Source organism: Lynx rufus, unplaced genomic scaffold (genome assembly GCF_022079265.1).
Source record: "Lynx rufus isolate CCGP_SWC_20201006 ecotype Redwood Valley unplaced genomic scaffold, mLynRuf1.p SCAF_55, whole genome shotgun sequence".
NCBI classification, from domain to species: domain Eukaryota; kingdom Metazoa; phylum Chordata; class Mammalia; order Carnivora; family Felidae; genus Lynx; species Lynx rufus.
In genome coordinates, this window is record NW_025814873.1 from 625097 (window position 1) to 637889 (window position 12793).

General features: G+C 65.9%; 1 protein-coding gene across 15 annotated transcripts in view; it reads right to left on the minus strand.

The window, feature by feature from the left end:
- Positions 1 to 12793, minus strand: part of FBRSL1 (fibrosin like 1) — a 78938-nt gene that overhangs the window by 49146 nt on the left and 16999 nt on the right. The window contains exon 3 of one of the 15 annotated variants that reach the window (XM_047101038.1): positions 9494 to 12103. The exons of the other annotated variants lie outside the window; for them this stretch is intronic. Coding sequence (XP_046956994.1) covers positions 10880 to 12103 — 1224 coding nt within the window. The 3' untranslated portion in view covers positions 9494 to 10879. Of the gene's footprint in view, positions 1 to 9493; positions 12104 to 12793 lie in introns of those variants that run through there. 15 annotated transcript variants of the gene reach the window in all.

Here is a 12793-nt window from a genome sequence, read left to right on the forward strand (position 1 = left end):
GACCAGGGTCAGGGGGCCCTGGCCAGGATCCAGAGTCTGCAGCTGGCCCTCTCGTCTCAAGCACCCTCCAGCCTGGAGACCCCGACTGGGCCAAAGGTCAGGACGGGACTGCAAGGTGCACTGTCTATGCTCCGAAATATTCCTGAGTCCCAGGGAAGCTCCCTCAGGCCTGGGCCCCTCCTCCTGCAGACGCCACGCCAGGCTCAGCCTCTCTCAAGGCTTCTCCTCAGAGCCCTGGCTCCCCAGGGCCACCCCAGGTCCCACGATGGGGGAGCAGCCCCCCAAAGCCACAGGCCCCGTGCTGTTGGCCAACAGAGCGTGAATGACAAGACAGAACTAGTATCCACAAGCCACAGCCCGGGGCCCAGGCCCAGGCCCAGGGGAGGCCCAGCCTCGCCAGCAGCCTCCCACCCTCCTTCCCCGAGCCAGGCCGAGGGCAGGGTCCTAGCCCCACCCCAGGCACGAGCCCCCGCCTCCCCTGCTCCATCCTGCTCAGTGGGCAGTGAATGTACAGACCCTGGGCCAGAATGGCTTCTTCTGACTGTCGGCAAGCCTCAGTTTCCTCACCTGTGAAATGGGGAAGCCAACGGAGTCCCTCACACGTGCGGGGGAGGGCGGGGGTGGAGGGTGTGGGGGGTGGAGGAATCTGCCAGCCTGGGCCCAGGGCCAGCCCTGAGAAGCCACCAGGTGTCACTGTTGTCACCTGCAGGGCTCTAACTGCCCTGGACCCCAGGACAGACAGGGGACCCTCCTTTCTGCCTTGTTTGGGGGAGCCTCTCTAAGAAGCCAAGAGCCATAGTCCAGTGCTTCTCAAAGTGGGGTCCCTGGGCCTGCAGCATCAGCAACACCCGGGAACTTGTCAGGAACGCAAACACACATTTCCAGGTCCCACCCCAGACTTACTGAATCTGAAACGCAAACCGTGTGTCATCAGGCCCTGTGGGAGACTCTCATGGCCCTGATCATTAGTCATCACCCCCATGAGCCCGACACTCACTGCTGGGGGATAGCACTTCAGGTTAGCTCGGGTCAGGGTCCCTGCCCCAGAAGAGAAGAGCTGAACCCTAAGACACTACAGGGTCAGGAAAGGACCAACACAGGGCTGCCACGTACAGTTGTGAAGGCTGTTCACTGCACAAGCACAACTGGTTAGGGGAAAAGGGAAGGAGGGCCTACGTTACAACACATACGCAGCTGAAATTTCAGGAAGGAGGATCCTGAATTCTACTTCATACACTCATACAGACTGTCTCCTCTCTCAGCTGGGCCCTAGAAAGGGTGCCTCAACCAGACTCCTCAGTGGTACCCTGCAGGAGGGGCAGGCTGGGTCTGTCACCCTTCCTCAGGTGGCCAGTTTTAGTTCTGAAAGCCCCATTTCCCAGAAAATCCTGCAAAACTGAGTCCTGCATCCTGGGAACCACCCCAATCCCAGACACAGTGGGATGGCTGGTCACCTACTTGTGTCCCCAGGTCAGGACCCCAAATAGCCCAAGCTGCAGTCTGGCTGTCCTGTAGCCCTGTCTGCTTCCCTAGCTGCTCAGAAACACCACTGGCCAATCGTGCTAGGGGGTCAGGGTTGGCACACCTCTGTTTCCAGCTGGAGCTGGAGAGATGAGATCAGAGTCCCTGGGCCTTCAAGTCCATGTCCAGGGCCAGAGGGTGCCCTGATTGCCCTGGGAGAGTAGGTGAGAGCCCCTGTGCCTGTGCCCACCACTGGGCCTTGTGGTCCATCCACTCATCCATCCATCCACCCATCAGCCCATCCCCCACCTAACCATCAATGCACCACCCATCTACCCATCCATTCTCCATTCACTTATCCACCCACCCATCCACCCGTCCATCTGTCCATCCATCCATCCACCCGTCCATCCATCCGTCCGTCCATCCATCCACCCATCCATCTGTCCGTCCGTCCATCCACCCATCCGTCTGTCCGTCCGTCCATCCATCAGTCCATCCCCCATCTAGCCATCAATGCACCACCCATCTACCCAACCATTCTCCATTCACTCATCCATCCATCCATCCATCCATCCATCCATCCATCCACCTATCCATCCGTCCGTCCGTCCGTCCGTCCGTCCATCCATCCGTCCGTCCGTCCGTCCGTCCATCCACCCATCCATCCATCCATCCATCCATCCATCCATCCATCCGTCCATCCACCCATCCATCCATCCGTCCGTCCATCCATCTGTCCACCCATCCATCCATCGTCCGTCCATCCGTCCACCCATCCATCCGTCCACCCATCCATCCATCCGTCCGTCCACCTGTATGTCTGTCTGTCCACCCGTCCATCCACCCGTCCGTCCGTCCATCCATCCGTCCATCCACCCGCCCACCTACTCATCCATCCATCTACCCATTGATCCACTCATCCATCCACCCACCCACCCGATGCTTACTGGAGGCCTAGGAGCTGGCTCTGTTCTGGGCAGTGAACACATCAGGCACACCCCCACCTCCTGAAGCCTACAAAGTAGAGGCTGGCACATGGCTGGCAAACAGCCACAAGTACCAAAAACACAGCATTTTGAAAAAGGACAGGGTAGCCGGGGAGGGGACACCTGTAAAGGCGTCAGAAGGCTGATAGGAAAACTACGGGACGGCACCTCCTGGGGGAGGGGAGAGCCCCGACACGGGGCACCCGCAGCTTCTGTGTGTAAACACCCCATGGCTGGCTCGGCTGCCAACAGTCTGGAAACTGGCTTGCAAATCTAACAGCCCGCTCCTACACGGTGGTGTGCCACCAGAGCGTGCCCTCGGACTGGTGGGGCTGGGACTCTGCCTTCAGGCTGAGGGATACGTAGAAATAAGGCACTGCCCTCAGCCTGGCAGGGCCAGGTCACGGCTCTCAGAAGGGTGGGGAGAGGACAATTCCCTTAAACTAGCATGTTTAGGTCACTGCCATCAGACTAGTGGGGTGAGGGACACTACTCTCGGACTGGGGCGTACCAGGGGCACCTGGGATCCTGAGCTTTCTGGCAGTAACAACAAGGCCGTGGCAACTCACCCTTCCAAGACACCTCCCAGGCTGCCACCCCATCTTGTGCCCTCCCAGCTGTGTGCCTCCCCTGACCTCTCCCCGACAGGGCCCCCCAGCCCGGGCTCCACTGCACATCCCAGGAGCGAGTGTCCGCCTCCTGGGCCGGACGCAGACAGGCAACATGTGGTTCCACTTGGCGATCGGGCCACAGGGGTGTTAGGGGTGAGGGGTGAGTGGCCAGTCCAGAGGGTGCTGCTGAGAAAGGGCCCAAGGAATAGGACCCAGCAGTGCCACCGGGGAAACAGCAGACTGCCCATGGCTGGTGTGCCCCTCAGTCCCTGGACCTCACTGTCCCAGCTGCAAACCCACAGCTCTGCCCCGGAAGCCCCCTCCAGTGTCTCCAGGCCTGGTTGTCCCCCTGGGCCCCCCACCACTTGCTCGTCTCACCAGTAACAGGTACCCAGTTCCCTGCGGCTCAGTGGGGCCCCCTGACCCCGCAGAACCTGCACCCGCACCTCCCCTGCCATATAACCTGTGTTCCATTCAACGTGCCCACCCTCCAAGCTCCAGGGCCTAAACCCATGCCCAGCAGAGGCCTGTGCTCCCGGCCCAGTTCTTCGGTGAACGAGAAACTGCCAGGGAGCCCCGCCTTGGGGCAAGGTCACAGAGCAAGGCCAGCCCGGGGAGGCGCCCTTCATACAGACAGTGCAAGCACACTCGGTGCACGGGGTGGGAGCAGGCGAGCACTGGGGTGTGCGACCGAGCCCTTCCCCCCACCGACACACACACGCACACGGCTGCCTGCACACCCTCCACCCCCCCCCCCCCACACACACACACAGCCGCTGGCTCCACTGCTGTGCGCCTAAAACAGCCCTCTCAGAACGTGACAAACGAGTCATGGCTAAGCTTGGGTGTGTTCAGGCTGGTGTCCCCTGGAGGGTGGTCGCGGGGCCGGCCGAGACTCACAGGGGGAGTTCTTGGGGTTGCATGTGGGATCAGATGCAACCTGGTGCCTCCGCTGGCTATCACCTACTCGGGTGACAAGCTTGAGCCCTGCTTCTTCCAGAAATCCTTCCCAATACTCTGTCCGCTCCCGCATCAACCAGGCTGGGTGAGGGACCGTAAAGGCCCCAAGTGTCCCTCTGAAAGTGAAGCAGGACCGCGGCTGCCCTGTCTGTCTCCCTGCATCATGCTGAGTGTTCAGTGGGAAAGGCTGTCCTCTGTCCCCGATGACCACGCCCGGGGTCCGGCGCAGGGAAGGGGGCTCGGGCAGTGCAAGTGTCCCCATGCCCAGTGCCAGGGAGCAGGCTGCCGCTATCTGAGGCTGGTCACCCCTTCCGCTGTGCCAGGTTCTTCCACCGAGACTTGGGTGGGTAGATGGGTGGGTGATGGACGGGCCAACAGATGGACAGATGGCTAAGACGCACAACAGGTTATAAGGGATGCTGCTGAGGCCAACTCCCGGGTGACGTGTGGCCAGGAGGCCCTGGGGGACACAAGCTGCCTGTGAGCCCCGTCTGTGCCTGGGCGTGGTCTCCCTTGCCAGAGGGACAAGATGGGCAGCCATGTCTGGCCCCCAGAACGTATCAGAGTGGGTTCAGGAGTGGTGCCCCCAAGCTGGAGTGGGGTTCTCTGGGCTCGTTTTGGCTGGGCCACTGAGCCACTCGGATGTCGTCCCCGTCACCCGAAAGACTAAGGACTTGATTCAAGCCACCCAGAGCTTCCTGCACCCGCAGAAACCTCCCACCCATCCACTGCCCACTGGGGGCAGTGCATCAGCTCGTGCCCTGAGCTGCTCACAACCCCCGGAGCCCCCCTGCAGGACAGCCGGGCACTCGGGCCCTCCCCGGGCGGGCTGGGAGAGGCTCCCTGACCCCTGCCCTACAGGGGCCCCTTCTCCCGCTGCGGGCAGACGCGTCGGCACGTCGGAATCCCTCCGCCTGTTCCACACCTGTCTTCCCAACTGGAATGTAAGCTTCGTGAAGGTAGGGACCGTCTTCTGTCACGTTCGCCGCTACCCCCGATCCACCCCCCACACAGGGAGTGACAAGGGAGCTCACGCCGAATGCTGAGCCCTTCCCTCTGACGCAGGGCCAGGTGGGGCCGGGCGGGCCGGGTGCCTGCCACCCCGGGCCCCCCCGCGTCCCCTCCTCTGAGCTCACAGGAGCCCGGGGCTTGCGGCAGCCCCGCCCGAGCCTGCTGCTCCTGGGGAGGGACCCGAGGGGGTCCGGCAAGGAGGCCACAGAAGCCTTCTGTAAGAAAACCAGGCCAGCAGCAAAGACAGACCCAGCACGCGGCAGGCGTACGGACTTGCTTGCCGTCTCGCGTGCACGTGAGGCGCGTAGGGTTGCTGGCACCTCACCTTACAGAGGAGGAAACGGGCCCAGAGGCAGGGGCAGGCGGGGCTGGGGGTTGAGAAGGGTGACGGGGGGGGGGGGAGCGCTGAGCCCCCGCCGAGGGGCCGCACCTGTGCGCTGACGTGCGGACGGCGGCACAGCCCAGCCTGGGGACCGCGAGCGCCCCTGAGCCGCAAGCCAGCTGTGAGAATGAGTCGGGTGGGAACAACCACTTCCCCGAGTAGGAATCAGCCGTTCCCATCGGCTCGGGACCCGGCGCTGTTCTGAGACTTCACTGAATTAAGGCTCCGCTCCCGACCACCCTGAGGAAGCAGTGTCCTTACCCCACCACACGGGCGAGGAGACCCAGGCACCGAGGGGCGGAGTCAGCTGCCCAGAGTGCCAAGGAGGCCCCTGCCAGGACGCCAGTCCCCTGGCATGCAGTACTGACGTGACACGGACATGGGGAACAGCACAGACGGCCCATGTGGGGCATCCAGAACCCGCCTCCCTGAGCGCCTGCCTCTGCCAGGCTCGGGGTCACGGGGCCTGGCTGTGAGCTGAGGACAGGTGCACAGGGCACGAGGGGCCTGGAGGGGCCTGGAGCGGCAGGGAGGGCTCGCAGGGTGGACAGTGCAGCAGCTGAACGTGGACGGCAGTCAGTCAGAAACTAGGCGAGTCGGGGGAGGCGGGTGACTCAGGTCACCAGGAGTAGAGGGAACCTTCCAGAACACTCTCGGCAGGGGAAGGACATGCTCAGATGGGCTGCAGACGGCAGGGCGACGGGAGCCCGGGAACCCAGCAGTTGCCACCGCCGCGGTCTTGCAGAGGAGGGTCAAGGTCAAGGACACAGACTCCAGGGACGGAGTTGCCTGGGCTCCAACCCCGGCTGCCTGCTGTCCTGTTCGTCCTGGGCGCGTCAGCTGCTGCTTCTGGGGTCTGGCCTCAGCACATTCGTCTGAGACGCAGGGACAGCAACGCCCGCTACCTCCCAGGTGTGGCCAGCTACGTCAGCGGGTCAGGGGTGTTGGGCCTGGACGGCGGGGAGGCCAGCTTCTGTCAGGTGCCCAGGGGCCGTGGTGGCGGGCGGGGCGCGGTGACACCCGTGTTACGGACACGAGACCATTCAGCTCGTCGGCTTCGCCGTGGGTCCGCTGGGGAAGCCGTACGTTTCGGGAAGCGCGCACCTCCCCCCTGCTGACGACTCCCTAGGATGAGCGGTCCCCGTGCGTCCCTGGCGTGTCGGGGTCTCCTGTCTCAGGCCCGATCCTGGATGAGTCTGGGGTTCTTCATTCCTCATCAGTCCAGATCGGGGTCACTTCGGTGGCGCTTCCGGCCTGGTCATTCTCTCTGTTGTTCCCTGCGCCACTCCCCTTCTCGCACCCACCCTCTCCAGCTCCTCGTGGCCACCGGTCTCGGGCCCATCTCGTCCTCCAGCACAAGCACTGGGTCGCTCCGACACCGCTTAGTGCACGCTCCCCAGCTGATGATGCATCCTGACGGCCGTTCGCTTTGAATTATTTTCTCATGAAATCTCACGGACAGACATTCGGAAGGTAGAAGCAAGGACCGGCCTTGGGTGGGGGTGAGCGGCACAAGACGGCTCTCGCGCAGACGCCAGCTCACCCCTGGGACGGGGGGAGGTTCAGAGCTCGCGGGGAGGCTCTGGGCTGCCGCGCTCAGCCTTGCGGCCCAGTGCCGGGGATTCAAACCATGGGCTGGCTGAGCGTGAGCAATCCAGCAAGAGTCACGAGGGTGAGGAGAGAGACTCAGGGAGACAGGTCCCTGGGGACCCTCCCAGGCCAGGCCGCCCTCCACTCCCCCCAGGCCGGAAGCCACACGGTTACGGAGCGTGTGGACGCACCCGTCTGACCCGCGGAGGTCTATACCGGCAAGACCCACACCCCCTTCCCGAGACTTGCTACAGAGAGAGAGAAACAGCCCGCTGATAGTTTCGTTGACTGCACGTCGAAAAGATACCACTGAGAACACACCACGTTAAAGTACGTCATTTAGATGGGTTTTGTTCCTTCTCGAATTTTGACGTGGCCACCAGAGTGCTCCCGGCTGCGTGGTCCGGCCAGGGCCCCATCACGCAACGCTGCCGGTAGGCTCCACCCGCAGGACCAGACTTGCCTTTGAACAAGGCCGGGGGCCCCTCAAGTGTGGGGGCCCCAACCCAGGCCTGGGGCAGGCTTCTTGCCGAATCCCCCCGGCCAAGTGGGCGGCGGGACACGGACGCCACCTTCCTCAAGCTCCCTGGGTTCGGCACGCTGCCCGGATGGGTGGTGGTCCCCACAGCCTCAGGCCAGGGCAGGGGCGGCCTGGATGCACGCCGGCCCCTTCTAACGCAGTGAGTGAATGAGCCACAGGCCGCCCGGCTAGATCTGAGCTCCAGGGGGCAGGGCGGGTCTGCGTCGGACGGACGGACGGACGGACGCCTCTTCAGGGCCCGGAGCAGCACCTGGTAACGGAGGTGCGGGTGCAATCCTCACTCATCGAGCGGCGGGCCGGCCCAGGGCTCCTCCTCCCCGGGCGTCTGCGTGACGGGGCAGGACGTGTCGGGAGGGCTCGGGCAGCCACCTGAGCTGGGAGCCCGCTCGGAGAGCACCGCCACACTCAGACGGGGACACGGACGGACACACACACACGCACAGATGTGCGCGCGGGGCGGACGAGCTCTTCCAGGGGGCCCTGGACCGGGGCGACCCGGGCAAGCGCTGGATGAGGCCCACCGGGGGGTCCCCGTGCTCAGGAGGGCCCTCCCCTCCCTGCGAACCACCACCCCAGCCCCGCCACCGCTGCCCTTGCTCCCCGGGGCACAGCAGGGATGGGGTATGGTCTCCTCCCCAGCGCCCCATCCGCGGAGGCTGACGGGGAGGCGCGGGCTTGCAAGAGGCGGGCTGTGGGGCTTGGAGGAAGGCCCCCGCAAAGCACGGCGCCCAGCTCCGGTCCCCATCCGAGGGGTCCCCTGGAACCCACGGCACCCGAGGACTCGTCCCACCCCCCAAACGCCAGGCAGAGCTGCCCCACGCTCCCCACAACAGGGCGGGCCACACTTCTGGCCCTGGGGCCACATTCCGCTGGAGCCCAAGCCTCTCTCTACCCCAGGCCACGCAGGGGCCCATGCAGGTGTGTCCTTTGGCCAACGAGTGATTCGTAACATTAGAATGAGCTGCCGGTTCACGATCTCCAAACCCACAGAAAGACCCAGATTACCAGCTGCCAGACACATCCAAGGTGTGGCCACACAGGACCCTCATTTCCTCAGGGCGACGAGGGTGCCAACAGCCCCCCGCCCCAGGACACAGCCCACGTGGTGCAGCCCCCTCCCCCCCAGCACGTGGTCGTCTCCCCAGAATGCACTCCCCTCGGGGACCCGTCACTTTGAACCCAAAGCCGGCCGCGGCCACGGTGTGGGGTGGGGTGCCCTAGGGCCTTGCAGGGGCCCCTCTGGGTTCTCATGGGACAAGAGCTGCTTCCTCAGCACGTCCTCAGGCAAAGAAGAGCATGGGTCCGAGGGCGCCGTGGGTCACCCGTGGCGGCGTCGCTCCAGAGGGGAAGAAGTGGGCCCAGCCTAGGGGGGCTGTGGTCGCCTACCCTCTCCTGTGGACCAGCACCGTTTCCCCCACATAGGCACTCAAGTGCCAGGGCCAACACTCCCAGAGCGGAAAGGCCTAGAAGGTGGCGGCGGCACGGTTCACACCTGCCTGACCCCACCCACGAGCCTGCACAGAACCAACAGGGAAGATTCCAGCACTGCGGCCCTCAGGTCAGCAGGGCTCCGGGGCGGGGCGAGGGAGGGGCGGTACAGTCCACGACAAGCCTCCAAGGCCTCTTCTGCAGCCCCCAGATAAAGACCCCTTCTAGAGCAGGGACTCTGAGGAACACGAAATGGCGTGAGGGCCGGGCCGGCCACGGAGGCCTGGACAGCAATTAAGGCGAGCGCGGTGCCCCCCGCCCCCCCCCAAACACACATCACACAGCATGGCGAGCCGTGTCCAGGCCCTGCACCCCATCCCGGGCAGCCCCTCCCCGGGCAGCCCCTCCCCGGGCTGCTCTCCTGGTGCTCAGCAGGTGTGCAGTAAAGGGAGGCAAGTCCAGATGTGCAGAAAACCACTTGTGGGAATAAGTCAGTTCACGTATGACACACACTCACTGATGCTGTTATAAAAATAATGGCACGGCACTTTTTATTTTCTTTAATCAGAAAAATAAGCCCCGCGTTTCTGGGAGGGAGACCCGGGTGAGGACCAGATGCCTGAGGGCCCTGCTCTGGGCGGACGCCACACCCAGCCAGCCAGGACCCCAAAGGGCAAGAGGGGTGGGGCGGGGCACCTCCGAGGCCTTCGCAAACAGGATCAGCACGCGAGTGGCCGTCGCAGCCCCGTGAGACTGGGCACAGAGGAGGCTGGTGGGAGCACAGCCGGGCCACCCTCGGGGGGCTGATGCTCTCCAGAGAGGGCTGCGGTCCCCTCTCCCAGAGACCCTCAAATCCCGGAGAGTCAGAGCCGAGCCCTCGCCTCACGCCCAGGACTCCGGGAGCACCAGTGTGGGACTGCCCCGAGCCAGGGGTCTGGGGTGAGGAACGGGCGACCCCTGAGCACAGGTGTGGGGTGTGGGGTGGGCGGAGGGCAGGCAAAGCCCTGTAGCGTGAGGTCTGTCCCAAGAGGGAAGACCCCGGGGGGGCTGGCAGCTGACGGCTGCACAGGCCGAGCGGGAGGCCGGGAGGAGGCGCTCCGAGAACAGCCTGGGGCCCTCCTGCTCCAGAGCTGGGGGGGATGGGACACTCTGCCTCTGCTTCAGTGCTTGGCCTCCTTCAGTGGAGGCGGGGCGTGGGGGGGCCCTCCTTGTCACCACCAGTTCCTAAGTGGCCACAGACAGCCTGAGCGCCCTTGCGTCCGTCCCCTCCCTGCATTCACAGAACCCGGGAGGTGGACACACATCCCCACCCTGGGCTAGAGGGGAGGCGAGTGGGACCTGTGGCCGGGCCCCAGCGGAGCCCGCTTCCGGCCTAGGGGTGGGGGATGCGCGCTGGCCAGCTGGGTTGGGGCCCAAGGAGCGCCAGGCCTGCAGCTGGCAAGCCCCACGGCACGTATGCACACACACCACGTACATGCACGCACACGCTGCACACAAACACTTGAGGGGCAGCACACACCTGGGGCGGGTGTGCACAAAGACTCCGACACACAAGGACACGTGGGCACTTCGGAGGCACAGAGGCACCGAGACCCCCTGCGAGAAGCCTGAGCCCTCGGGGGGCAGCCGTGTTCGCTCTCTTAGGGGCGTGTACATCACAGGGTAGCGGGCACGATGGGGGCGGGTGTGGCGGGGGGGGGGCGGGGGGGAAGATGCTGGGGGTCCTCTCCCCTCCTCCTGGTGCAGGTGGGCCTCAGCCCAGTGGCGGCTCTGCAGGGGGCTGCCTCTGCTGAAACCTCAGTTTGCAACCACGAACGGCCCGGCCTGTCTGGCGAAGGCCTCTGGCCAGTCTTGGCAACATAGGTGCCCAGCACAGCCACACCCAGGGTGGTACAGAAACCGGGCATCAGGCTCCAGGGCTCACAGATGGGGCCTGGCGGGCCACCGCAGGGGTGGAGGACCGAGTCCGTCGTGACCTCAGGGGCCTGCAGGGCCGGCCCGCTGCCAGGAGTGAGAGCTGGGGCTGATGGGCCCGCACCAGGTCCAGCAGGGAGCGCCGCGGCTGGCTCAGGGGCCCCAGGAGGGGCCGGCGGGGCGGAGCAGGCCGGCCCAGGAGTGACGGGGGCTCAGGGATGGGGAGTAAAGGCTGGGGTTTGCAGGGCTGGCCGGGGCCCAGAAGTGACTGCAGGGGCTGGCACGGCTGCTTTGGGCCCAGGAGGGGCCGCTTTCGTCGGCAGGGCTGTTCTGGGCCCAGGAGTGGCCGCTTGGGCGGACGAGGCTGTTCTGGGCCCATGAGTGGCCGCTTTTGTTGGCACGGCTGTCCGGGGCCCAGCAGCGAAGGTTTCGGGGGGCCAGGGTGCTCTGGGGCCTCAACTAACTGCTGGGGCTGACTGAGGCCCAGCAGTGACCCCTGGGGGTGGCTGGGCTGGCCCAGGAGGGACCTCCGGGGCTGGCAGGGGGCTAGGAGCACCCGCCGGGGGCAGCAGCACTGGCCCGCAAGTGAGGCGGCGGGCCGGCGGCGTGGACGCAGCAGGAGGAGTGACTGTGGGGGCCGGCCCCGCTGTCCTGAGGACGCCCGGCTGGGCTGGCCGCGGAGACAGGGAGCCACCCATGACCGCAGGGGCCGGCAGCGGTGCCAGAGGGCCAGGAGGGACCGCAGCGGCCGGCAGAGGTGGCACGGGGCCAGCAGGGACCGCAGGGGCCGGCAGAGGTGGCACGGGGCCAGCAGGGACCGCAGGGGCCGACAGCGTTGCCTGGGGCTTAGGAGCCCCCAGCGCGGCCGGCAGGGCTGAGCCAGGAGTGACCGCTGGGGCCGGCAGTGCTCATCTGGGGCTGGAAGCAGCCGCTGGGGCCGGCAGGGCTGACCTGGGCCCAGAAGTGACCGCCGGGGCCGGCAGGGCTGTCTTGGGCCCAGAAGTGACCGCTGGGGCCAGCTGCGCTGACCCGGGAGTGGCGGCTGGGGCCGGCAGGGCTGCCCGGGGTCCGGGAGAGCCCGACGGGGCTGGCAGCGCTGACACGGGGCTGGGGGTGACCCCTGGGGCTGGCTGGGCTGGAGCTGCTGCTGGAGCTGGGCCGGGCCGTTCTGGTCCCAGTGGCTGGCTGGGAGCGGCCCCCCTTCTGGGGAGCACACCTGCTGGAAGAAAGAGCACGTGTCCACCCGGGCAGGCGTGCCTGCACACCCCCCGACCAGCCCGGGGCCCGGAGACATGCTGCCCCTCACCAGCAGCCCAATCCCCAAGGGAGCTGAAGGGGAGCGTGGAACAGCGAGAAGAACCCCTCTCTGAAAAGAAGGCGCAAACCAGCGAGTCCCCGAGGAGGAGAGCAGCTGCAGGACCGAGCCGGCAGCCGGGACACAGCCCCTGGTCCCAGGCTCCCCGTCCCATCCCGGCTGGGCTCTGGGGACAGCGAGGACGGCCCCTCCCGCCATGGGGGGAGGCCCCTGGGCGGGAGGGGCTGCGGAGGGGCTGCTCCCCGCACCTGGACCCCTGACCGCGAAGTCACGTGGCCCCCCCTCCCCCCACAGGTACGCTGCGCTCCACAGACGTCCGGCAGGCGGAGAGCACCCAGCACTGAACCTGGCCCCCCGCGCATTACAGACACGCCGGACACCCCGTGGTCGGCGGAGCCTGACAGACGCGATGGGGAAACGGGGCCGGCCTAGCAGCGGGTGCGCCCTCCTGCCCCGAGTGCACGCTCCCCCACCCCCAGTGCCTGCGCTCCCAGCCCGGCCTCTCCGGCTGGGACCCACCGGGGGCGGGTCTTCCGTCCGCTCGGGCCCCGGGCTCACGGTGAGCAGCTGCCTGGGGCCCCAGCCCACGTG